Consider the following 27,500-nt stretch of genomic DNA (forward strand, 5'->3'; position numbering starts at 1 on the left):
TCGTCATATATCAGATTGCCACTAGATGGAAGCAGAGTGTTACTGTGAAATGAATTGTTAAATTGTAAAAGGCTCTGGTCTCATTAGTCATTGAGGAAGTTACCAGTGAGAAAATGTCAGCTTTCATCAGTTATTGTTCATGGCGTTTGTTTCAGTCTCTCATTAGGATGTCGGTGTTCAGATACAATCAGGACTCACACAGTCCCTGCCAGGATGTCGACTGACACTGTGCAGCATGCATCTGTGATCTCTAATCTCATCTGGAAATGCTGCAGACAGTTATACACATGCTGTTCCTCTCTTTTCATTTTGATGTTACATTGCCTTTATACATAATAAAAATCCTTTCCCTGCTTTGTTTTCCGCTGTAGAGCTACTGCCTTTCAATTGAAATAACCAACTGTATTACCCATGACATTTTAAAGACCTACAGTGGAATGATAATCCTTTGTTTGGGGTCATACTGACTGTTATCAAACTAATTCCCCATGTTGTTGCTGCTGCTGTAGCAGCCCGAGTTCATTAATAACTTTCCCCAAAGCACATCTGCGTTGCATTTGTCATCTCCTTGTCAAAATATTTATTTAGGAATATTTATTCAGGAGTTTAAAAAGCTACAGAAGACGACTCCTCCCATACTCAGTGTTTCCACGATGTAACAGTTTGAACCAGACTCTGCAGATCAGTAAATTACTAATTATGGTATGAATTCAAAGCGCGTAGGTGGGATTTTTAATGCGGAGTCAAGAGAGTAGGGTTTGTATGCAAAGTGGCCTACTTCCTTGTAGCCTAGGTGAAGTTAAAGCCAAACTTTGGGTCAGTTTGCCGCCTGTGTTCAGGTCTGGGACAGGAGATAAAGTTGGAGTTTCGTCAAGTTAGATAGGTGCTGCCAGGATGGCGTTGCAGCTGCGACACCTTCAAGATAAAAGCGGGAACTGTGTCTGTTTGAACCAAAAGGGCGTATTACTAAAAACACTGACAGACAATGTGGCGTTATGTGTATTTACTTGATATCTATTTAGTAATTTGGCTTTGGTTTTGCCTCAGCTCAAGAAATGACATAGGAGTTAACGTTTTAGCGTTTTACTTTGAAGCGCAGCCGGAAGTCGCGTTTTCAGTTAGGCTAACTTGACGGTGTAGTTGCCAAAGTAATAGTTAGCTAAGGCGAAGAGAGGAGGGCAGATAGGGCAGTCTGAGAGAGAGAGAGAGAACAACATCATGTAGTTTAACACAGACTGTGTTACTTTAAACATCCACACCTCGTGTTTCTTCCGTCTGTTTGTTCACCTGGACCTGCGTCTGTGTTTTTAAACGTCCAACCGACATCATGTTCCTGCGCGGGTCTAAAAAGCGACGGTCGAACCGCTCGGTAAGTGTCTAATTTTTCGCCACATATTTTTTATTTCTTAATGACTTTCGCAACTCAGCAAACGCTTTGAATGATCTCCCATGCTGTTTTACTGTAGCACAAAACACTCAGAGTGGTTATTTTTAAGGTTTCGAGGCCTTTCTCTGTTATAGTGGGCTTGAAATGAACTTGTTGGGGTTTTCAAGTCCAGCACAGAAAACAGCCCAAGCGGAACTTTGTCCCACCTTCACCTGGCGTTTGTGTCGGTGAATTGTTGTTTTGTAAAATTGTGCCACTCTTTTCCCACACTCTAAACAAAGTATATTGTGTTATTTTATAATACCTTGTACCAGAAAGTCCTACATTCTTTGTTTCTTGAGTCATTTCGGGCGCCCCAGGTAAAGTCAGTCAGGAGGGGTCAGACTACGTCATACTTTTTTTTCTTACCTGAGCAGGTTGAGGATTTGGTAGCTGTAACCTGAACGTGTTTTATTGCCTTTGTCAGGTTTTTCATCATAACAACAATCAATGCTCTGTTAAATTATGTTCTAGTTGGGCTACTGCCCAAAACACAGCCGATGTGGTCAGGTTACAGACTGAATGAAGCAAATGTTTTCGGACCAGACTAACAGCTGTGTGACCATGAAACATCTGGCTCTGCAGCAGTCTTGGAGTTTATCCAGACAGTGACTGTGAATCCAGCTACAATTATACCACACTGCTTCTTGTAGAATACACATACAAAGTGGACTTAATGCAAGAGTCTAATAACAAACCGTATTAACTTTTTCTGAACTTGCCTTAGCCCTGTGTCACTTAGTTTGTATATAAAATTATTAGTATTTAATAGAGATCTTCAAATTTACCTGCAACATATCCTTTGTGTAAGTGCTTTAACATCATTTTAACACTCAGGACACCTGTTCACACCTTACACATTCAATAACTGTGCTCAAGTATTAATGAAATCATGAATATTTTATCCAACACTCCATTACACCAGCACTAGAAAAGTGAGTTGTGAATCATTTTACAACACAGATATACAGACAAACGTGCAAAGTAAACACTCCTGAAAGATTAATATTGTCTGTACGTTTTTGTAAACAAACTTGAAATTATTTGTAGATTATAGGAATGCAATTAATGATTTCTGTCAGTGGTAAGTAAATAAAGTTTATTTAAGAAGTCATATAGTGCTCTGCAATAATAAGTAATAAATAATTAGCTTTTAATGTATAGTACTTTTCAAAACACAGTTACAAAGTACTCTGTAGAACAAAATAAAGTAGTACATATAGTCAAGATGCAAACAACAGAAACGTAAATAAAACCTGAATAAAAGAGAGTGAGTATTAAAAACAGGTAAAATAAAAGTGATAAGGGATAAAAACTAAAGAGACAACAGAATTACTATTTAAAAAGTCCTTTCATGTCCTTAGAAGTTTTTGTAGTGTGACTGTGTCTGGACAAATATCAAGTCTGGCTTATTTTTCCAGCAAGAAATACCTTTAGATGGCGACTCACTGAGACTCACTGAGATTTTTGTTTTGATCCAGAGAACAGCACTTGAATATGTGCTAAGCCCATCCAGTTGTCAAACATTGTTGTCTTGAGTTGACCTCCGCAGCAGGAAGCAGTGATGCATAAACCATAAGGACAACAAGAACAAGGGGGAACCCACGCTGTCTGTCTGATCTTGTTCAGTGAGGAGAGGTGCATCTACTCAGCATGCCAAGGCAGCAAAGGCCCCCGACCTCTGACCTCTCCTGTTAATGTTTAACCCCTACTACACCATAACATTACGGAGAGGAGTAAAACCTGAATGCCACTGCCTGTTTCTGTTATTAGGGTACAGAGCCATTTAGAGTACTTTTCTCCTACCTGTGGAGCACCTCTCTTTCAATATGGGCCCTAACGACATCATTCAGCTGTATTACTTTTCCATTATCTCAAATTATTGCAAGTAATCCCCCACTGAGCCAATGCGATTGCCTTCTGATGTCAGATAACAAAGCTGGCAGGCTTTCAGTTTGTCCATTACCTGGTTACACAGTTACTTGGTAGCAACAGAGAGCTCAAGCAAACCGAGGCAGCGCCATGTGATTAAACCTTATACCCACCCGGTAAAAAGAAAAAGAAAAAACAACGGAGCTGATATGAAAAGTCTGATATGCCGGTCTGAGTGTGAGCATGTGAGCTGATGTGTTTACTTTACCCACACTTAGTTTAGGAGAAACTTCCCACCACCACTCCCACCACATCCTTCACGTACAGCACAATAGGCGAACCTCATTGTTGGGTCACAAACTTGACGCAGTGTCATTTTGTGGTAAACTGAGTTGAAAACACACATGGAAACCCTCATGTCTCTGTGCAGCCTTGACACATACGACGCTGCCATCATGATAAGGAAACATTCAAGGAAATGTGAAACTTGACTGGCAGCGGGTAATGTTCAAGGCCGAAAGGTGGTCCTATTTTTTTAGTAGTAGCTGTTTGGAAGATTTTTTCCTTCTATTAATCTAGTTTGACTTTGTAATTGCATGCTGTGTTAATTAGAAACAGGCTTACAGGTTTTATGCATCATGGATATGTTTACAGACAAAGTCATCTCCAGGTCTTTATTTTTTCTTTATTTTTGGACAGAGTCTAGGTAGCACAAAATTATAATTTTTTCAGGATTCCTAATCCTCCATTATTCATTACATCACAGTTGTACTCTCATGTGAGTGAGAATCTCACAAGTTTTGTTAGAGGTTGTTAGTGGTCTGGTGGAGAGTAAGGGAGACCACAGTTTTATATCAACAGTTTAGACTTCCTCCAGACCAGATTGTTATGCTGAGCTTAATCTAATGCAGGCAGATCCTCATCTCATCAACCTCCCAGAGCTCTGGAGAAATTCAAGGTGGAACAGTTCAGAGAAAGACAGAGATACAGTGGCTGTCATTCTGCAGCAGACAAATAATATTACTCTCAGAAGGACTTCTTTGTTTCCAATCACAAAATTAACCTCCGCAGCCAGAGTTGGGTGTTTTTAAACTCGCAGCTGATCAAATGGTTGCCTCCAGAGTTTGATAAGATAACTAACAATATTTTCTTCAGAGGTCTGTGAGGTTGATCAGACGAAGATCTGACAATACAAGATTATTCTACAGATCTACAGAAAACCCTCATTTATACATATTTCTAACCTAATACTTAAAACATCTCTAACCTCTCTACCTCTCACAAATGAAAAGTTGTGTTTAAGTGCGATGTTTTATATGCAAAGAAAAGAAAACATTTTTGCACAGCTGAATACACTCCAGAGTTCTACTTAATGATGACCTAATGATAGCAAGCTTTAGTTGTCACCATTATCCTGTTATCGTCACTTATGCATACAGTGGTTGTTGTTCACAAAAGCTGCATAGACTTGTAGTTCAAAACTACTGTTTTAAAGAAGTGCTGTTGGGTCTCCTGTAACTCGTCCTTCCTGGGTTGTGTTATGACTGACTGATTCTCAAAGAGCTCCTCCAGACAAGTTCAGAGACAACAATCAGCCACCTTGGTATCTCTTTCCAAACGTGTAATTCAAGAGGGAGAGTGAAATCATAACTTCCTGAACTGTTTTCTATTCATAAGTGATCATAAAGAAGTTAATGCTGTTCCCACTCCCCATCATTGTGAATTGTTTGTGATCTGCTCTTGTTCACGTTGTGCACTCCTAAATGAGCTAGACTTCATTTCAAATAAACAGGTCAAAGAGTGCCTGAGTGGAGAAAAACGACAATGAAAACATGGACATATAAAGTGTCATTTCATTTCTTCCCTCCATGAATGGAAAGTCAGTAACACCCTGTAGTATCCTGCAGTGTAATCATCCCAGGTCGGCTTCAGTTTCCAAAAGTGTTTTTATCCTGCAGCTATTTACTTTCATTCTCTGTAGTCTTAATGAATGTAATATTTAGGAGTGTCGCCATACACCAGTGTTGAGTGTACAGGCATTTTGTAGTGTGTGTGCCTGCCAGGCTCAGTTACCATGTCAGTGTGTGACAGCGCAGGAGCTCCTTCCTAAGGAAAATAACTACTGAAAGGTTCAGTCACCCAGAAATCATCTGTACGCTTCATTTAGTCCGTCTTGTCACCTTTCATACCTGGCTCTCTTAACAAAGTGGTGATTAATAAGGCAGCATGGCGCAGCTCAGATCCCTGTGTCCACAAGTGTGTGTGTGTGTTGTCTTGCACAGCACAGTACAAGCCATTTTAAAAACAACATGTAAATTATTGTTCACTGACATGTGGGACTATTCTGGACAAACTAGTTCATGCTCCTACGAAACTGGATGTAGTCATCAGTGCACATAACCTAACATCTCCACCCTGGAACATAAAACTTTTTAGACAGAATAATTTCTAATTGTACAATCACATAAAAGGTTATTTTATGTTCGAAAGAGCAAAAAAAGCGAGATGTTAGTAGCACCCAGTTCAAAGTATCTGTGGTTTCTCAGTACATTAGTAAAGCACTTAAAACCTCATACAACAGTGCGTACAACCCACAGATATCAGCAAGATAAGCAAAGCAAACTCTGTGTAATCAAAATAATACATTGCAGTTTGTGAAAATGCTCATATAAAAAACTCATGGGAGATCAGGTTTGATGTGAATAAGTGGTTATGGCTCCTGTTCTCAGGAGGTGTTTGTGGTTGGAAAAAGAAAGATCAAAACATAGCAGTGCAGGTATGCACAGGTAGCTCGCTGTATCACATATCTTCGTTTTATTGCCCTGCTCATTAAACTCTCTTAGCGTCTGTGCTCATGTGAGTGTTATGCATCTTCATGTGGAGTTTGCTTATGTGTCTGAGGTGAAGAGCAAGTGTTGTTTTTATGTTTGAAAGTAAGTTTTAACTTTAGTTTTGTACATGCAACCTATTTTGAAAACCTCATGGGTGTCTTGCTTTTTTATGTACACAAAACAAATAAGAGAGACTTTGTCCTTGTCCGAGTGGCGGAGTAGAAAACAATAGCATCTGAGTCCCCTCAGATGGGCTAGGGAAACACAATTGTAGAGTGTATTTATCAGTCTTGAAAGAACTAATAATTAACAAAGAAAAAATCCCTATCAGTAACAGTAAGCTCTTCACACAGAAGATAGGTACAGGAGAGAAAAGGCATTAGAGAAAAAGAAAGTAGGGACTACATGGAGAGGGAAAGGGTGCAGCTCTCATCCTGTGTCTGCTTCCTTCCTCTCATCTCTAAAAAGAGGCCTGTGCCTGCGCACACACACACACACACACACACACACACACACACACACACACACACACATACACTAGGCTGCAGGAATAGAAGTGAGATATGAGGTAGCTGGTTTAAGCTGTTCAGTTGCTGTTGGCTAAGTCAGATGCATTGCTCAGCACTTTATAGCAAAAGGCATTTTTTGGATTTTGCTCCATGAGTTTTTTATATATATATATATATATATATATATATATATATATATATATATATGTCAGACTCACAGCTGAATTTAACTGCGTGGCAGAGTTTGAGGCCAGGTCTCAAGCACACAGTTTGCTGAGGGGGCTCATTAAGTCAAGTTTAACGCCCACTGTTAGATGCACTCCTCATTCTTTCAGGGTGTTGATCAGTGATTGTACACACTCAACAGGAGCTGCAATGTTTGCTGTCAGACCAGAATCCAGGAGAGAAAAATATATCATGTATAAGTATGAAAGCATGTGAGGTATATTCAGACTAAACCACCCGAGGTGTGATTTTTATGTTCTGTCAGTCACAAGCCATGTCAAACACAACTTATCTATACTGATGTTACACGTGCATGCATGATGAATTGAATATCTCATTTAATGATGATTTAGGATTTTAATATAATGTAGGGATATTCATAAGCTGACTCCACACGTGACGTCATTAAGTAATCTATAGACAACCCCATCTCCACCCCACACGCTACTAAACTAAAGGCTGAAACAATTGACTCTAAGTGCATTCGGCTCGTGGCTTAAATAGAAACACTACTCGCTCACGCGCATACTCACTCTCTCTCTCAATATGATGTTGATGTTTCTACGCCCATGTGTAGAGAAAACTGTATGTGCCAACTTCATCTTTTAACTCGACAGGCTGGTCAAGTTAATGGTGTGAGCTGAAGAGAGTTTGTGTTTTGTTTTCAGCAGGAGGAAGAGGACCCAGACAGAGGCCAGCCCTGTATGCGCTGCGGAGACCAGTGCCCCGGCTTCCGTGTCCATGGCTGGAGGTATGAACTGTAGGACTCTTAAACATTGTCTGTGCCGCCGGTCATCTTTGCAGGAAATGTTTTTCTTGTACTCTGTATTTACCTTTGGTGCACTAATAATCTCTCCTGCTGCTTTTTGGATTTTGTGCAGCTACTGTTAAGAATCAGCTGCTTAAAAGCATCTTTTTTTTAAGGCTGATAACCTTCAAAAAATACCTGCCAGTTTAACTTCAAAAAAGTATTTTATAGTAAAAATTAACCCCTAATTATTTTAACGCTGTGTTGTGTACAGGAACGCTTACTGTATGAGTAGATAAACAATTTTAATGTGTTGACTCACTCACAAAAACAGATGTTTTTGGTTGAGTTTGCGTTTCTTTTACACACCAGCTATTCTCCATAGTGTGTTTCTGATAAAATGAGAGCAGTTAACATCCAGGCAGCAGAAAAACAGGGGGGAAATTCTGCCAAAGATGTGACAGCTTTGTGGGAAGTGGAACAAACAGCCAGTCAGTCTGTCATGCGGACTGATAGAGTGTATGGCTAACACCAGGGACTAGATTTCATTGTTTCTTGTTCACTAGATATAAAGATGCTAACATTTTGTTTGCTTGCAGTTAAAAGCGAAGTCAACCTATGTAAGAATCAGTAGTTCAGGAGTTAAACTGCATCTGTGTGTAATTTACACTCGTCTTAGAAAAGACAGCAACATTGCTACCAAAGGAAATCAGCTTAACTGTAATCTGTGCAAACGATGAGCACACATGTACATTAAAGGACAACAAACATGACCCAGTCAGCCTCACTGACTCTGTGATCGTAAAGAATCAGGACTATAGACTCACGAGTGCCATTAAGCCCTGACAGCCCGCAACAGCAGCAGCTGCATTTAGTTTGAGTTGACTTTATCTTCACGGGGAAAGCACCACAAGGAAGCTGGATTACCCATAGTCATCCTGCAACATGTGCTGTATGTCAGAGATTTAAACTTAAGACCTATTCCTATGTCAGCGTGGCATTTGTCATTTATTATACTAAGAATGGAGTCATATGGTGTATTAGCTCACAAGGAGGCTTTTAAGGTGAAAAGCGTTGTGTTGCTTAATATTACAGGGACTTTTTCTTTTGTGTAAATCAGCTGAGAGAGTGTTTATCTGGAACCAGTTTTTGTGGTCACAATGCTTTTTGTAGGATGTCCCATTTGTGTCTTTGAGTGTTTAGAGAGTTTTTGTAACTGTCTCAGCAGCAAAAGGACTTTCAATTCACTTTTCACTTTTTAAACTCAAGACACAAGCCCCTTGAAATGTCAGCCTACATACCTCTTACACCTATTTGTTCAGAAGTTGTTCACCACTATCAAAGGACCTCCTGAACAACAATTTATTTTCCTCTGTGAAGCAGGTTCTCAGATGCAAATATTTGAGCCCCCCTTTCTTTCCTCTCTATTCTTTATTCCTTTAGTGTATATCCAGCTGGTTGGGTCTCTTGGTTAGTCTAATCCTGTCAATCACGCTAATCAGATTAGGCCTCACTGCTGTGATAGCAACCCTCTCGACCACTTTGTACCTCCCTCTGTCTCCCTCACTGTCTCCCCCTTTCTCCCATTTCACTGTGGCTTTTCCTCTTTAGATGTGACTGTTGAATTTCATCAAGTTTTCATGTATAAAATGAAAGAAAGGGACGTTTTCAGTTCTAGACATTATGTCAAAGTGTTACGCAACACTTACTCCTGATTATTTGTGAGTGTTGAAGAAGAAAAAAGTCAATCAACTATAAGGAAGCTGCGTGATAGGCATTACATTGTGCTGTGAGTCGGCTGAAAGTCGAGTACATTCACCAGGTTTGACACACAGCTTAATGAATGAAGAAAGAAAGGAGGAACATTTATCCCTGGTTACAAATGCTGTGTTCACAATACCAGATGGGCACTGCATGGTTGAAGCCAACCGTGGCTTGGTGGTGGAGAGAATAAAACAGCAGGCACAGGAATGCGTACTTTGTGTAACCAAAAGACTGTAATTGTATCTTTTAGCTTATTCAGTTCTGTTCCTTCTATTCAGGTCAAGACAAAAGCTTAGAAGTTCGGATGTAATCTAAAACATGTGTGCTGGGCTTTTACCTCCAGACACACTGTAGTGTGAGTGTGCACATCAATCTGTTTACAGTGTGTGTACTGTGTAGTATCAACACAGTGCTGTGGTTTAATGAAGCTGTTCAGTTATGTGTTTGGCTGAAGGACAGACAGGTGAGGTGACAGAAAGGAGTGTCTTGTTTGGAGTCTCTTAGCTGATGCAGGAGAATGAGGAACATGAAGATGATTAAATGATTGAGATTTATGGGGGTCAGTTGTAAAGACCCCCCAGAGTCTGGTGCTAATTGCATCTCCCTTATTAACCAATTTAGAGTCACACCTTCCCCCGATGGAGAAGATCAGCCAAGTGACCACAGGTCTCAGCTGCTGATGCTCGCTGAGAGGGAAGTGATCCATCTTCATCCTGAGCTTTCTCAGACAGAGCTTAAAGTGAGGTGGGGGGCAGATGGTGCTTCCGCTGCCCAGCAGCGAGCGAATTGAGTTACTTTTGACCCGCAGGTCCCCACCATGCTTCAAAGTGTTCAAAGTCACCATCTCTAATAGTCTGGGTGGCCATGCGGCAATTACTCAGTCACTAATTAGTGGCAGAGAGTTATAGGTACAAAGCCCATCTGTTTCTTAGAACCAGATCTGAGAAGGGTTCACTATACCCCACTGAAAGTCAGCCTCAGTTACACCAGCAGCTGCACAGATTTAAAGCAGAGGATTATATTCTGGCAGCCACACTGGATACCACACCAGTATTACTGACCTATGATACATCTGCCCAGAAACAGTGGTCTAGATCGGCTATTTGAAAGTTAGTTGTTTAAAAACTGCATTGCTGCACTTAGTTAACTAACAGTAATTTTCTTTATCAATTATTCTGCTGATTGTTGTTTTGTCAGTAGAACGGTGAAGGTGACAGATTAGTGGTTTTATCTGAACAGTGCGAAACAAACAGATATTCAGTTTACTAGAGGCAGAAAAGCAGAAAATCTTTATATTTTAGTAGCTAGAGTCAGACAGACAGTGACAATCTGACACTGTATCGAAATAATTGCTGTTTTTTCTTATTTTTTTTATCACAAATGTTGCGTTAAACTTTTAAAAATCCTTTGTGATTGACCCAAAGTCAGATCAGATGAGCTGGAATGAATTCAGACATGTGTCGTGACTGGACTGAGACTGAAAGTCACGCTGTCTGCTTGATACTTCACCAGAGATACTTTGTTGTCATGCATGGCCATCTTGATCACATAATATGACAAATACGGCACAGCACAGAGTTGCTCATAGGCTCAAAATCTGCTCCATTTATTCCTATGATTAATAACTGCATCAAAGCAACAATCGTCCATCTGTTATGAATCAGTCAGAGCAGTCTGGTCAGAGGAGGAGAGACACTGTGAGTTTACTCTTCATGATTGTTACTCTGACTCTGATGTTTCATATTTTTAAAGGCAGGGTGAGTAAAACACTGTGTATGTACTTTATCTTATCTTATTTGAGAAAATGTAATAATTACATGAGCATGTGTGTACTTTGAGAACTGTGTATTTGCATTTTGCGTAGTGTATGGTTGTGTTCAGTGGGCTGACGCCTTTTGTTTGAGCCCACTATCAGCACGGAGGAGGGTGGGAGTTGGGGGTGGCGGCGACATTGAAAAGGAGCAGCACAGACAGAGAAATTACCACATGGAAAGGAGCTGCCATAGAATATCCTACTCTTACTGACAGACAGGCTGACAGACAGGCAGCAGTCGGCGCCTATCGGACGCAAACATTTATAGTTTCAGTGGAACACGAGTCTGGATGGGACAACATCAACAGGCCAAGCTGGGCTAATTTGTCATGATTACAGCAGGTAATTAAGAAACCATATTTTACTGTCTAACAGGATTAGAGGGACTAGAAACTCAAACAGTCATTATGTTTGGAGATGTGAGTAAACTAAGGGTTTTTTGTGTGTTTAGAAGATAATTCCTCTCATGACTTTATGTTGTTATGTACACATATCCATACAGACAGGTGAACATGATGTCACGTACAGGTAGTGTTGTTACTTACGTCCCTTGGACACAGTTGGCTGCCTGTGATGTATCTTTACATGAGAACTATTTTGTGTCTTTATGGAGATGCTATTTTATTTAAAGATTTTGTGGGAAAAAAACATGGCTAGTGTATTACTGGTCAAGCTGAGGTCAGTTTGGGATCCAGGGGAGGGGCGAACAAGCCTTAATCTCTGTGTTCAACAAAATTAAAATGATTTCAAATCCCCTCTGCTAAAGCTAATTAAAGCTGTTCTGGATTTCCACCAGTTCAAATCAGTTTACTTTAGGTCTGTATAGTGTAAATATTTACCTTTTATTTGTTTTTATTTTATTATAATTAGAGACTAGAGGTGCAGTGATTAGTCAATGAATCAATTAGTCAGAAATACCAAAAATTTCTTTGCTTCCAGCTTCTCAAAATGTGATGAAATTATGATTCCCATTTTCCATTATTTTTAAATATTTAATAGACTAAACAACTAATCAAGTGAGAGAATCTGGAAAGTTAAGAAACAGACTGCCTGTGTTTTCATTTTAAGTGTTACCTCATACTGGCCCATGCCTACTTTATAGCCAGCAAACACAACTAGGAGATACATCATCAACAACAGTAACAGCACCAGCTGTACCAGCAGGCTCAGTAACGATGTTTTGGTTCGGCAAAGTAAATTTAGAGGCAGATTGTGGATTCCTGTCCCAAGCAGCATCTGCTGTGTCTCCTGGTTAATATCACATATGGTTGGCTGTGGATTCTGTGTAGCACAATTACTGTGTATTTCTTTTTTTATTTTTCTAGGCAGCACAGTGTAGACATACACAGATGTTGTACAGAAATATAATCTTCCTTAATTGATTACATTTGTCTGTGCACTCTGCAGTAAAGCTTGGAGAAGCACAATCAGTATCTTAGACTTTGTTGGTCTGGTTTTGGGGTCTGCAACTGATGATTATTTTTGTAGTTTTTTTGTTTTGTTTATTATCTGATTAATCATTTCAGCTACATTTTACCATTTACAAAATTATAAACCCCAATTTACAAAGTTACCATGACAACTTGAATTCATTTGTTTTTCAGCTAGTCACAGTCAAGTCTATGCTTGCTGTACAAATCTCCACCGCAACAGTCAAAGACATATTTGGTTGGATATTCTCCCTCATTTGGAACCTCTTAGTTGATCATTTTTTGACTTATCAGTACCACATGTGGTTCATATCCTGAGGGGACAAAGCCTGGTTGTGTTACATCACAGGCTTGTGACTCAAATAATTGAACAGGACAGGGCTCAGCACAGCAGGGCTCAGTAAATTACAGCACTGAGATACCCTTGAGAAATGTACTGCTTTTAAGTTTAGTGAGGTCATGATTAAACAACCACTTGCTAGCAAAATAGAAATAAAATTAGCATGTTTTGGAAAAGCTTCCCTTGGATATTTAAACCGTACAGTTCAAAACTATATACTATGGGGATGCTGCTTGCAGTTGTTGATTTGCTTGTTTGTGTGTGCAGCATTTTGTCTCTTAGTGAGTTCCCTCTGGTTTATATTTATGTAGAAGAAGTATATTTAAATGTTTTGGCATGTGCACAAACCAGGCTCTGGTCAAACTTGGCCCGAATGGCAAGATATCTGACGAGCAATCAGCACAAAGGGAGACATGATTTGAGACTCTCCTGCATACCTCCATACCCAAAATTCATCCAAATTGGCACCTCGTCATCTCTCAGTTACTGTAGGTCGCATGTGAGGGTAGGCACCCACTGGTGATTATATCCCTGTTAACGTACGCTGTCATCATGTGTGGGCTGGTGGTAGTGGTGGTGGTGGTGGGGAGGTGGGGTACAGGCGGGGTGACACTGGGTGAGACGTGGTACATCTGCCATCTGTCCCATCATGCCAGGTCTCCGGCTGTGTCCTCCTACCCACTTACATAGGCATGTGCATGGACCCCCCCTTTGTTAACACAGACACACAAAAGCACTCACACATACACACACTTACAGACACACATACAAATACAGCTGGGAGCAGATTCGTGCCAACATGGCTTAGCCTAAGCTGAGTTGCAGTGTTTACTATTATTTATATTGGTTCTACCTGCTTGGCGATCATTGCCTTATAAGGTGCCAGCCCAGGACAGCCTGCAAGCTCATGTTGTCCTGGGCCTGAGAAAAGATACTGGGTTCCCATAGTATCATTTTTTTGTCTCTGTTTTGTCAACTCGTCGACAATTAACTTGTGTTGGGTAAAGAGAGAAGAGCTCATTCACATTGACATGTGGTTATTATCGTCTGTCAGTAACATTTCAAAGACGTTTCAGGAGACGATTGATTAGAAGAGGAGCTTTCCTGCAGTTTTTTTTTTTTTTACAAGCAGTTGTGTGTGTTTGTGTGCTAGCTTTTTGGTTGTGTGGGGGGTTGGGTGCTGGAATAAAGCAGCTTTGTGCCTTGTGAACTTGAGCCACAAGTGCCAGCTGGCAGGCTGTTATGCAATCACAACAGAGATGTACACATGCAATACATGTTGCATATGGCCACAGTGTCGCATCCTCTCCATTCAAATACGTGACACCCACACCCCACTGTCACAACCTCCCGGGGCGCTTTATTTCTGACTCCACCGGTCCCACACACGGGCACACCCACCCGCCAGATTGAATGTGGTGTGGAGACAGAGGACAAGATGGGTTGTAATACGAGGCTGAGGGAGATTATTGCTCCCATCTTCACCTCCCTCTCTTAACTGCCATGGGATTGACAGCCAGGCTTATATCAGTGACCTCATTTCCTGCCTGTTTGGTAAAATGTTTGGGATGTCCTGGTGCTGATGCAGATCTGGTGAGATGTTGGTGTGATGAGGGTATGAACGGGTCTGAGTTTGTTTGAAGTGATGTAGAGATCATATTTTTGTGTTGCTCCTAATCCCATTGTTGTACTGTAACTGTTGTATCAGTAATTTTTGGCAGCAGAGAGTCTAGCTGAGTCAACCTCAAGAATGTGTGTGGGCTGGTTTGTGACATGTTGTCTCCAACGCAGAGTGTGTTCATAAATAATGTGATTACAAACTGTGGGAGTGCCCATAATGAATGTGGTGTTAATATGCAAAGATAGTTCTAATGTTTGTGTTTGTTTCCGGAGTTGGCCTAACTATCTCAACTTAGTAAGAGTCAAATTTTCTTCTAGCTGTGAAAATGTTGATATGTATTCTTTGAATTTGTATAAAAGAGAGGGATATATCTTAAGTTTAACTTCGCACCTTAGCACCTGAACCACCTGGAGAACCCACCTGTCATACTGTATTTATGGAAAGATTTGACATTTGATCAATTTTGGCTTGTGTTGTAAATCAGCACAGAAAAAAGTCCCCAGGGGTGAAGCCCAACACTGTCCCTGTCTCCACAGGAAAATCTGTGTGCACTGCAAGTGTATGCGAGAGGAGCATGCTGTGCGCTCTGTGCCGGGCCAGCTGGAAAAGATGATGACGAAGCTGGTATCCGACTTCCAGAGACACTCCATCTCGGACGACGACTCGGGCTGTGCCTCCGAGGAGTACGCCTGGGTCCCACCTGGGATCAAGCCTGAACAGGTAACAGCCAGGGTGCAGAGCAGACGCACAGTCAAGACATAAATTAATGCTACACAAGCATGCACGGTGCACAATTTCACTCAGGCGTGTTCATACATACACTTAAACAATTTGCTAACGATGGGAAAAAGCATTCAGTGTTTTTGATTTATGGCAGCAATTTAATAAATTGCTTTCTTTATTCTATGTTCCTGTCTCATGCAGGTATACCAGTATTTCAGCTGCTTACCAGAGGACAGGGTGCCTTACGTGAACAGTCCAGGAGAGAGATACCGAATCAAACAACTGCTGCACCAGCTGCCGGCCCACGACAGCGAGGTAACATCACTGTGGCTCTGACTTTGGATGTTCTAGTCTTTGGCTTCACTCCTGGGGCATTGTAATAGTGTGGTAGCATGCCAAATACATACAATCCTTCAGATGAGTAAGCTTATTAAATCACAATACAGTAATACCTTATTATTATTATTATTGCTTCTGAGCTTTCTTTCATCCGCTGTGTATGTGCTGTTGCAAAATAAATAAATAAACCAAGGTTTTGGCATTCTTCATAGTTCCAAATATTATATATGTTTTTGATTATGTCATACCATTTACCCTCCAAATTTTATTTACAGTGGTTTATGTAGATTTATTTTGAAATGTCCATTATTGTGATATATATGAGACTCTTAATTTGTTATCTTTAAATGTCAAAAGAATGTCAGTGTATTTATAAAAACCCTAGAATCGGTTTTGCCTCTCTCTACATACAGACAGTGTTTTAGATGATTTAGTTATATTATTGTTTTTGTTTACTTCTTGTCATTTTTTTCTTATTGCCTTGTTGCTTTTCTAGAGGCACTTTTCATGTAGAGCAGATCTGGACTATACTCTTTAAATTATAATATTTGCCAACAGACCCAACAGTTCCCACCCTGAGCAAGCACTTATCCAGTTATTAAAGGGGCGGCCACAGCCAGGTTTAATCCATCTCACTGAACCAAAGAGGTGAACAAAGTTGAGAAATAATTTTTTGTTGTCAACAAGGATTTCCATGTGTTTCTTGCAGCCCCAGTACTGTAACTCTCTGGACGAGGAGGAGAAGAAGGAGCTGCGTCTGTTCAGCCAGCAGAGGAAAAAAGAAAACTTAGGCAGAGGCGTCGTCAGACTCTTCCCTGTGACCATGACGGGAGCTATATGCCAGCAGGTAAAGCTGTGTTTTTAATTTCATGTCTAGCAAATGTTGCAGATTCCCTCATCAGACAGGCCCACATTAAGCTCAAAACAGCAGTATACTTAGGTAACATTAATGCATGGATGTGAAGGTCTATTAAAATACATTAGAGACATGTAGAGGAGGAATTTCTTTTGAGACTGAAGCAAATTGTAATGCAAGTAGGTGCAAGCATAGCTTAAGGGCCACAGCATACTGGGATTTAATGATTACAGGGCTGTATAAGCAAACTGCTGTGCGACCTGGAGCATTCACTTCATTTGTTAAAGGATATACCATCAACTTCCTTTCCCTCTGCACCACCCACCCAAATCTGTTTTTCCAGTGTGGCAGACAGATCTGCGGTGGAGACATAGCGGTGTTTGCCAGTCGGGCCGGACATGGCAGCTGTTGGCACCCTCAGTGTTTCCAGTGTGCCTCCTGCAGTGAGCTGCTGGTCGATCTGATCTACTTTTACCAGGACGGACAGATCTACTGCGGCCGGCACCACGCTGAGAGGCTCAAACCCCGCTGCCAGGCCTGTGATGAGGTGACTGCCGCTCCAAAATCCTCCAACCTGCGTGATAAACCTCTCACTAACATTAGGTCTCTAAAAGTAAAGTGTAGTGGAGTCAGAAAGCGAGAAACTGAGAATCCTACTGATGTGTTAGCTTCTTTTTTTGTGTGTCTTGACTGTGAACTGTCCACAGAAAGGCAACATATTAAAAATTATCTTAAAGAAAAACAAAAATAAATCAAGAACTGCTGTGAGTCATTTATGTAAGAGATGAGTATGTTTGTTCAATGGTTACCTGTGTGGAAAGATACTTTAATTTATCCCCAAATGGATCATCAGGCCCAGTCAGGTTCTTTGCTGTTGGTGTACTTCATCATTTCCTGTGGTCAGTGCATACTACAGGGTCATTTGTAGATTTTCTGTCAGTCTCTTCTTGTTTTGAATGGCCTCTCACTGTGACTTAAGAGATTAGTTGACGTAGCTGACTAATGGATCTGGCACGATTGACCAAGAGTTCTTTAGACCCAGAGGATGGCTAATCCTGCAACAGGAGGGCGCCGATAGCATCTTTTTTTCTATCTTATTAACCCAAATCCTCAGTATTTTTTGAGTATTTTTACGACCATAATGTGTTTATTTCTGTACCCGCGAAATCATCACTGCTGTGCCGACTGACCCCTCTGTCTCTGTCTTTCTTTTACTGTCGTCTCTCAACCTCAGATTATTCTAGCAGATGAATGCACAGAGGCAGAAGGAAGATATTGGCACATGAAGCACTTCTGTTGTTTTGAGTGTGAGGCTGCGCTCGGCGGTCAGCGTTACATCATGAGAGAGAGTCGACCGTACTGCTGCTCCTGCTACGAGTCCCTTTATGCAGAGTACTGCGATACCTGCGGAGAACACATAGGTACTGGAAGGAAACAAACTTGCTACATTAATTTGATGTCAATTTAACACATTTGCAGAGTCACTTACTAGGTTGGATGTAGTAAGTAGCCTGTAACAATTCTGTAAAACTTTCCAAAACGGCAGACATCTAAACTGAATGCTGTCAGATTAATATAAAGGCTACAGCAACAAGCAGTTCATGAAAAAAAAAAATGTAATAACCACGAAACACTGTCAGTGAGCTTCTTTTAAGTTTAAATTGAGATTCATGGCAGATTAGTCTTTGAAAATTATTTTTTAATATTGTGGTACCACGCAAAAGAGACATTAATATTTTATTTGTTTTTTCAATATTTTCGTTCATCCTCCAGCTGCCTGGATGAAATTATGATTAACCAGCAAAACACTTAATATGCATCATGAGGACAGCCAAGAGACCAAATGTAACTTCTTGTCTTACAGGCAGAGGTTGAATGTTGAATGTTAAGTAGCTTATAGGTCACAGATAAGTGCAATAAAGTTCTTAAAATTAAACAAGATGGATTAAAGTGACACAGTATGGTCATTAATATTTAAATTAAGCCATAGTTGTGTTATGTATGTCCAAATACAGCTGAGCCAATAAAGTTGAGGAAATGCCCATATTTATACATAGTGTACACACCCACACTGACATAACAGAGACAGACTTTCAAATTCTCCAGCCAACACAAATGACATGTGTCATCAAATCATTTTCTCTCAGGTATCGACCAGGGCCAGATGACATATGAGGGTCAGCACTGGCACGCCGTGGAGTCGTGTTTCTGCTGCGCCCGCTGTCGACTGCCTTTGCTGGGACGTCCCTTCCTCCCTCGAGGGGGGCTCATCTTCTGCTCCAGGCCCTGCTCGCTGGGCGAAGACCCCAACAACTCCGACTCCTGTGACTCAGCGCTGCAGAGCCGACCGCCTCAGCATAATAGACGCTGCGGGACAGCAGAGAAACACCAGCAGCAGCAGTGTGGTTCTCCACTGAAGCCACTAGAGGGCATTACTGTAACTGCAAAAGACTGCATTCACACTGCAGTGGAAAACAGAGGTGAATATGGTACATTGGTGTTATACAAAAAGTACTTTTATTACTTTTATTTTCCCTTTAGTGTAACACATTTGTTTGTTTGTTTTTTCTGTCAGGCGTCCACTGCACTGCTCCAGTCCAAAACGGAGTTCCTCCCGGAGGTCATCCTCATCCAAGAGGCTCCTACTCACCTCTTCCCCATATTCATCTAGGAAATGGTTTAGGTCCATCATGGCCCAGTGACCTTCCACATTACAGTTTACTGCCGGAGGACTGTGGCATCAAACCTCCAGTCAGTGGTCGTCAGTTCCAGGAAGAGCTAGTTGTAAACACTGGACTAACTGGCCTTAATTCACGAGGAACCTCGACCACTAAAGACTGTAGGAAGTGGGTGGAAAGGACGAATCAGGTTATGCAAGGTATTAGAAATTGCTGGTGCTGAATATTAATAGTTACTAATAATAACTTACTGTGTTTTAACTGCATGTGCTCCCTGATTTTTTTTTTTTTTTTTTTGTCCTCAGTGTTTCCTCCTCAGAAAACCTCACCTGTGAGCCCCCTCGTTTCACCTGACTCACCTCCCCTCCCGCCCAACAACCCATCCGTCCTCCCGCCTCCTCTGCCCGTCAAGTCTCGTGACTTGATACCCCGGGAGTCACCCCCACCCAGCCTTCCCCAAATAGAGGACAGAACCCCAGATTCTCCACCCCCAATCACTCGCAGTGGCACAGCCAGAGTGAGCTTCAGAGAACCAATCAGCAGCAGCTACTCTGTCGAGGAGGATGAGGACGAGGAAGAGAACGAAGAGGAGCTGCAAGAGGATGAGGAAAACCAGCAGGACGGAGGTGAGGTGGAGGGAGGTTTTGGAAACAGGTTACATCTACAGAAAGGTATCCCGCCCCAGATGGATCTGCTGGGTGAGTAAAGCCCTCAGAGAGTTAAATTAACTCAGTTTAAATTTGGAAATGAGGCTAATTTTGTTTTTCTTTCTCCAACCAGATGGATCCTCTTATCATCAGCGGAGCCTGAGGCGAGGGTGGAGTCGTTGTCGTATCCCCTCTGACCCCACTCTCTATCCGGGCACGGAGAGGCGATCCCGTCGCTCACGGCCTGACCGGCCCCGGCTGGACGCCCTGGACTGGAGATCCGAGAAGGAAAGGGACAGGGAGAGGGGCTCATCCAACGCCTCCTCACTCACCCTCCAGTCAGCCCGCTACAAACACGAAGACTCCTGCTCCACATGCTCCTCGTCCTCAGACTCAGAGGAGGAGGGCTTCTTTCTCGGACAGCCCATACCTCTGCCCCCGCAGCTCAGAAAACAGCCGGCCGAGGAGGGTAAAGACAGGGAGGGAGAGGGGGAGAGGGAGGTGCAGAGAGACTCAGGGCTGAGAGGAAGCATAAGACGGAGAAGAGCTCACAGTCTTGGTGCAAAGGACAAGGATAAAAACTGTGCAATTTCCTAACCCCCAACAGCGAGTGACATCAACACACAGCATGTTATTTTCTAAATTGTGGTGCACAAGAAGAACTAATGGCCCTTCATTATTCTGTTGTTCAAGTTTTACAACGGTGACATGATGTTAAATCCAACTCACAAGTGTGGACTTTTTTCTGAAGGTGAACCACAGCCATTGTTCCTCATTGGCAAAGGGAAGCAAAATACACCTCAGAGAAGTAGCTCAACTTCATAGTGTTGACTTCTCACTGTTAATCTCTGAGATGTTACATTGTAGAAAATGATGTACATGGTGTATGAATCATGTGAGTAGTGGTGGATGTTGAATGAGTATTGGTTATGATTATGTTTGAATTACATGCTAACATCCAGGAGAAGACTCAGACCTGTTTGTTTGAACTGTCGTGACCTTGTAGTTAAATATCACTACATTTTACATATATGCAAATCTCTAGTATCACCAGGAACTGACAGCACATTCCTCCATCACTGTTTGTATCAAAAAAGAATATTAAGTTTATCTTATCTTAATTCTGCTGTAACCATTTTCTGTGCTCTTATGTGCAATTTTATATAGTAAAGAATACTAAATGGCCAAATAGTATGTGACGGAGTATGATTACTTCAGCAAACTGTGGTAGTTTTATATGTTATCAAAATCAAAAGGATTTGTGTGAACTGTGGAGGTTCAGTTTTTTTTGTGTGTGTGTATGTTGTATAGTCCAAAACGAAATACTGCAAAATCTGTACACGTCTCTAATCATCTAAGGCTGAAAGGTCATTTATTTTTATATACTTGGTGTAGGTCACTGTTCTTTCTTGTTTTATTTGGGTTAAAGAAAGAGATGATAATGACAGTTTGTTTGATTGTGAGACAGAAATATGGTGACATTAAATTTGTCTAAATTGTTGGTCTAAATGTGTGTTTTTATGTCTCCATGTGATATCTCAGAAACACTTTGAGGGAATTTCTTCAAATTTGGCACAAATGTTCACCTGGACTCACTGATGATCTGATTAGAATTTGGCATTTAAAGGTCAAAGGTCAAGGTCACTGTGACCTCACAAATGACATTTTTATCCATAACTCAATGAATGGGCTAATTATGACAGAATTTCACACAAAATGTCAATGGTCAACTTCAGAATACTCCGCAGAGAGTCCATCCTCTTCACTTCTTCCCTCTGGATGACGACCAGGACAGGAGGCGTCCTGTTCCTCCACAGCTCAGTGGTTTTGCTGATACTGAGCTTCAGGTGATTGTCGTTGCACTGTGATGAAACTCACTATCTATACTACTCTATAACAAAGTCTATGAGTAAAGACAAAATGTTTCTCTCTGGGAATTATACATGCCAACATAGTGTTAACTTCCAGTTTGCCAGAAAAAAAATACACTTAAAACCTTCTGTTAAATTGCTTCAAAGTCTTCTCTACATATGTTTATTATGCGAGTCTGAACTGAAAGGGATGTAAACTGCAGCTTGGTTGACAAAGGTGAGGCTGTCATTCTAGTTTCACTTCACTACTCAGTACAGACCTTTGGACAACAAAAACTGTGTCAACATGTAGTGCAGATTAATTATCATACCAGCAGTGCTGGAATGTAACTTTGTATATTTAGTCTAGTGCAGTAAGTACAAATTAAGGGTGCTCCACTTGAGTATTTTCTCACGCCACTTTATATTTCTTCTTCAGCACAATTCAAGAGGGAAATACTGTACTTTTTACTCCACTACTATAATATTTGACACCTTTAGTTACTTTACAAAATAAAATTTTGCATAGAAAACATATGAAGAACTTAAAAAATAAAATATAATGTTGATAGATTAAACAGTATATACAAGTAGAGCTGAAACAATTGGTTAATTAGCAGATTTGTCAATTGACAGAAAACAATTTTTTTTGTGTATGAATGCCAAATATTTCATTGGTCCAGCCTCTCAACTTGCTGTTATTATTTTTTTAATTGATTTATTTATTTATTGAGGTTGGGAGGTAGTGTGAAGGTGTCACTATGGAAACTGTGACTATATTTCTCACTATTTTATGAATTCAATTTTATGAAATCAGTTGATCAAGGAAATAATCATTAGTTGCAGTCCTACATAGATTCAATAATAGCTCCATGCTGCAATAGTAAAGTGTTGTAGTAGTGTGTGAGTTTTGTTTTTGATTCTTTCCATTCCATTTTCCTGATTATATTTATGTACTTTTACTTAAATAACATTTACAGTACGAGACCTTTAACAAAGTATTTTTACAGTGTGGTGTTTGTACTGTTACTTAAGTGAACTGAATACTTCTTCCACTACTAAAAAGAAGTACACTGAAAATCCTTATCACCTATCCAAAACAATAGCAGTCATGTGGCCAAAGGAGTGAGTGTACTTCCTTGTAGGAGAGTGAACGGACCAATCGGTGAGAAGGGGGGCGGGCTCAGGAGCAGCACACATGAGTTGTCAAACAGGTTTGTCTTGTGCTGCTAAGTGGTTTCAAACACATTCACACACACAGTTGTGGGTAGGACAGTGCAGTGTGTCCGTTGGGCCAACACGAGAAAACCAAGGAGAGGCTCAGGAGCTCAACAGGAGGTGAGTTATTCTGTAGAAATGCCAAAAAGAAAGAAAGAAAAACAACAAGTGCCTTCCAGCTAATCTACACCTTCATACCAGCAGCCTTGAGCTTGTCAGGGCAAGACCAGTGCGTAGGCCTTGAGTCTATAGTTCAGTTCATGAGGGACATTTTATTGTTTACCTGCCTTTTGTGTGTCTGTGTCTTGTCTTTGGCTTCCTGCTTCGCTCCATGTTTGTCATTTACTCTCAGTGGCTGAACATGCTGGCTCTTGATTCAGAAATTAGTGGCTCTATTTTTGTTTGTCTGACCCACCTCCTGACATTTCTCTTTGGTTTGTAACATGCCAGCCTGCTATCTGAATGATCTTTTACGCTGCGCTGGTTGTCTTTACTGGCAAAGGGAGCTCACTTTTGGTTTCTGTAAACTGGGAGATAAGCGAGGACCTCGGGGGCAGGCAAGACTGGAGATCCGGAGAGTTTCACGGCTCTGTCGGCAGGAGTTTGGCCTGGCTCAGACTGGAATGGCAAATATGTAGAGAATGTGACTGGCAGATGCAGACTGCTCACGCGGCGTATTTCAAACGCAAACGAGATCTTAAGTACACACACACAGAACTTCAGAGAAAGTACCTGTATTTACCAAGTTCGTTCATGTGACCTTCACCACAGTTAGAGGCTTATCTTAACTGTACACAAACCAGGATGGGTTAACAGGTGATGAGTTGAACCTCTCTGTTTTGACTTCACTTTACCTACAGAGGCTTGGAGTTCAGCAGGAAGCCAGCCGGCTACAAACCCTGGCAACTGGCTGCTTTATTTAAGGTTGAGGAGTCATTGTTCCCATAGCAGCTGTTGGTGCATGTGTGAGCTGCTTAGTATTGCCTCCAGACAATAGCTTGTTGACAGCTGGACAGCTTCCCCATCACCCCTCTCTCTCACACACACACACACTTCTGCCACTCTTTTCACAGGCCTTCCACTGACTGAAAATGAAGTGTCACTTTTATTGTGTGTTTGTCTGCGGAGAGATGGATGACTGCGAGTAATTGTTCAGATCCGTCTGTGCCAGCAGCCAATGAACTTGTAGGAAGCAGAGGGCTTCAGGGGAATGACTGGCTGTCGTCTTAAAGAAAAGGGAGGGTTTATGAGTGTCGGGTCTTTGTGGAGTTGACTGTGTCCTCTCTGTGTTGGAGTACTAAAAGTATCTGTAAAAGAAATGCTTGTCTGGTAAGGTAAATGTTTGTATTGACTTTGAGCTCTTTATTGAGCTGTCTTTCCTTGCCTTTCTCTCCTCTCCTGACTGATCTCTCTTTTCCACAGGAAGTGCAAATGTCAAGGAACTAGAGTTCAACTGAGATACTCCAGTTACATCTCTTCAAAAATGGAGTACAGCTGATCCTGCACAGAGGCACAAATAAAGGAAAACATTGCAATTTCTGCAGCTGCAAACAGAGAACGGACAAGGTACGACTTCCAGTTTTAGAAAATGCCTGTGGAGACTCTCCAACGTCCAGTGAGGCGACCAGCGAGGACTGCTGTAGCTGCTACACCCCCACGCTTGCGACCCAAGGGGCCAGTGGGGCCAGACTTCTTTCGGCAATGCCCCGCAGCAGAAGGCAGACCAAAGCAGAGCGCAGTGGAAAGGCTGGAGGCAGACAAGGCTAAATATGTCAAGAGTCAGGTGGCTCTGTCTAAGCAGCAGCCGGTCAGGCCTCCTGAGCTGCGGAAGCCTCTGCTGAGCCCCGGCACTGCCCTGCGGCCGACCAGGAAGACGCCGACCCAGGCTAAGACAAAGCAGGAGGGCGTCCAGCTCGACCTGGAGCACCTGAGTAACCTCATCAGTGGTGTGAGCGACGGACCTCAGTCCAGCACCACTGTAAGCTCAGAGGACAGTAAAGCTCCTGATGGTGCAACCACTGCACACAGCTCTCCTTGCCCCTCACCTGTAGAGCCACAACCCAAAAAAGAGAGGCCACGTCCACCTCCCCGTCCTGACTGGTCAAGTCCGGCTAAGGTGAGATTAAAAGCCTCAGGACCAGCCAAGGTGGAGAATCCAGGTTCTCCTGCGTCTCCTGCTGCAGGGACTGTTCGCAGAGTGGACGTCATGCCTCAGGCCGGCCCTGTGAGGTCGACCTGCAGACCGGCTCAGTTCATGCGGCAGCCCCTTCAGCCCATACCTTTACATTCCCAGTTTCCACTCCGCCCGGCTGCTTCACACCTGCGCCTCCTCCAGCCGAGAACAACACCAGGTTCTTCTCCTCTGAAAGCTGCCCCTGTTGTTGCTCCGTCGAAACCTGACAACCCTTCCTCTTCTCCAACTGAAACCCCTGCCCCTGCTCCGCCTACCCCCAACTTCCCTATTCTTCCTCCTCCCTCCCCTGCAATCACCCGTTTGTCCTCCTCCAGCTCCAGGAAACGCCCGTCTCTGACCCGGTCTAAATCAGACATGAGCGACCGGTACTCCAGGGCCGGGACAGAGCTGGAGCGCTTCTTCAACCTGTGTGGTCTGGACCCTGCAGACCTACAGGAGTTGACTGGGTCTAGTTCTGACATCGTTTCCCTCGCCCGTTTTCGCAGCGTGAGTGCTCCGGGGTCTGAGTGCGCGGGAGGAGAAAATGAAGATGAGGAGGAGGAAGATGCTGGCAACGCTACAGAGCGTGTCCCCTACGGTGTTTCTGTCATTGAGAGAAATGCAAGAGTCATCAAATGGCTGTATGGGCTCCGTCAGGCCAAGGACAATGCAAGTAAGAGCACCAACTTATAAGATGATGGTGTTAAATGGTCTAAAAGATTTAAAACAAAAGTAAAATTTCAACATATCAAAACCACAGAACGCATGGAGTGATGGGATCTCATGATTAAACTGGTAGTAAATTGAAATGTATGATGTGATGGATGCAATTTGTCTGCCAAGTAATTCACTCTGATTTGGTTGTTTTGATTTGGTTTTTTGTTGTTTTAGTTCTTTCTTTCTTTTGCAAAATGAGAATTATTTTGAAATATTTGTCACTAAATGACAGATTTGACTTTTCTTATTGAATGTTTTTTTTTTGTGAGTCTCATAATGGGGCTATCAACACATCACATTCTGCTGTAAATGGACGTCATTAAAGATTGAATGATGCATCTTGTTTTGGCCTCTCTGTGATGTCTTTGTGCGTATCACACCAAAAATTACCCGCAGAAAAAGTCAACCCCCATGATGGATTCAAAATGGAATTGCTGTAAAACTGTTCTTCATTTTGGTGGCATTAAAACATGGTCGTTTTCATGAAACTCTCAGGAAGAGAATGAGCGAGATCAACAGGCTTCAGCTGATGGAGGAAAGTTTCACTGATGCTCCACAAGAGGTCAGAGCAGTCCACACTGACACACACACAAAATGTCCTGTTCTCACCATCTGTTTGTCATGAATGAACTGCTTTTGAGAAGAAAAAAAAATTCAAAGTCAAAGTGCTTGGTGTCTTTTAATCATGCACTCTGTGAAATCCTTAAAGATCTGCAGAGGTGTCGCATTTATAAACACCTAGGTGAGCAGTTGCATCTCACCAGGCTCTCATCAGTTTACATGAAAGACAGAAAAAAGCAAAGTGAGCTCAGATAAAACAGAAAAGGGACAAATATATTTTATATATTACATGTTATGACTTTGGTTTGCTGGTTTTTTAACAGTGTTTTAGTTAATATACACATCATAAGCTTGTGGTAGTTCCATGCCATTCACTCTTAAATATGAGAAGGTGGAGTATCTCACTTTCAAATCCATGAGTTGTTAAACCAGATTCTAGTTTCCCACAAGGGGGATTTAAGCACAACTGTGTGTGCACGAGGCGAGCTTTTGTTGTCTAATACACGCAGTGTGAGTTCATAACCAACAGTCTGCATGTGGCTTGAAAAAATGACTTGTTTTAAGGATTTTAACAATCAGTTACAGACATTTAAGAATCGGGTGTTAAAACAGAACGTGGACAGAAACTCGTGTAGTGAAGGTCAGCAGCAGAGGGTAAGTTTTCAAAATGAAATCTCTCTTTTTTCCCTTTATTTCTGCAGATACATTCAAAACACAAGGAGAAAATCTGAATCTCAATGTGGAGTTTGTAGGAGGAATTTGTTATACCTAATATTACAGTTTCTCTTGTTTGTTTTGAAGCATCGTAGGTGTTGAGTAGGTGACACAGACACCAGAGCTGTGTGATATTCTCTTAATACCATCATCAGAATCACATACAGGTGTCTAAGAAAATACTGCAAATCAGTACTGCAAATCAACAAATCAGGTGTCACTGTCTTTTTCAGCTTAAATTCAAACCTGCAGTTATTTAGTGGTGATACACAGAGCTGTCTGGTAACTGCACCAGACTTTAGTCCACATTACCTGTTGTTAACAATATTAATATTAAATATCCTGTAACCCACACTTCCTACATGATAGTTGTGTGGGAAAAAAAGACAGCCAGAAATCACTTAAAGTTAGGAGACAACTGGTAGAAGTGCACCAAATTAGTGGA

General features: G+C 41.8%; 2 protein-coding genes across 2 annotated transcripts; both read left to right on the top strand.

The window, feature by feature from the left end:
- Nucleotides 1-1,028: 1,028 nt before the first annotated feature.
- On the top strand, nt 1,029-21,331 carry prickle3 (prickle homolog 3). Its single transcript, XM_018674535.2, has 11 exons — nt 1,029-1,369; nt 7,532-7,614; nt 15,116-15,299; nt 15,504-15,617; nt 16,351-16,488; nt 16,841-17,044; nt 17,732-17,918; nt 18,645-18,977; nt 19,073-19,375; nt 19,481-19,873; nt 19,956-21,331. The coding sequence occupies exons 1-11, from the start codon at nt 1,328-1,330 to the stop codon at nt 20,417-20,419; spliced, it is 2,445 nt and encodes an 814-aa protein (XP_018530051.1). The 5' UTR covers nt 1,029-1,327; the 3' UTR covers nt 20,420-21,331.
- Nucleotides 21,332-22,840: 1,509 nt separating this feature from the next.
- Nucleotides 22,841-26,123, top strand: fam110a (family with sequence similarity 110 member A). The gene is made up of 2 exons (XM_018674539.2): nt 22,841-23,010; nt 24,313-26,123. Exon 2 carries the CDS (start codon nt 24,479-24,481, stop codon nt 25,754-25,756), a length of 1,278 nt encoding a protein of 425 aa, XP_018530055.1. The 5' UTR covers nt 22,841-23,010; nt 24,313-24,478; the 3' UTR covers nt 25,757-26,123.
- The last annotated feature ends 1,377 nt before the right edge of the window (nt 26,124-27,500 follow it).

This window comes from Lates calcarifer, linkage group LG6 (assembly GCF_001640805.2).
Source record: "Lates calcarifer isolate ASB-BC8 linkage group LG6, TLL_Latcal_v3, whole genome shotgun sequence".
NCBI classification, from domain to species: domain Eukaryota; kingdom Metazoa; phylum Chordata; class Actinopteri; family Centropomidae; genus Lates; species Lates calcarifer.

Coding starts and splice junctions, on each gene's coding strand:
- fam110a (XM_018674539.2), top strand. CDS start 24,479: ATGCCTGTGGAGACTCTCCAACGTCCAGTGAGGCGACCAGCGAGGACT.
- prickle3 (XM_018674535.2), top strand. CDS start 1,328: ATGTTCCTGCGCGGGTCTAAAAAGCGACGGTCGAACCGCTCG. Junction 1,370..7,531: donor AGCGACGGTCGAACCGCTCG/GTAAGTGTCTAA, acceptor TTTTGTTTTCAG/CAGGAGGAAGAGGACCCAGA. Junction 15,300..15,503: donor CTGGGATCAAGCCTGAACAG/GTAACAGCCAGG, acceptor TGTCTCATGCAG/GTATACCAGTATTTCAGCTG.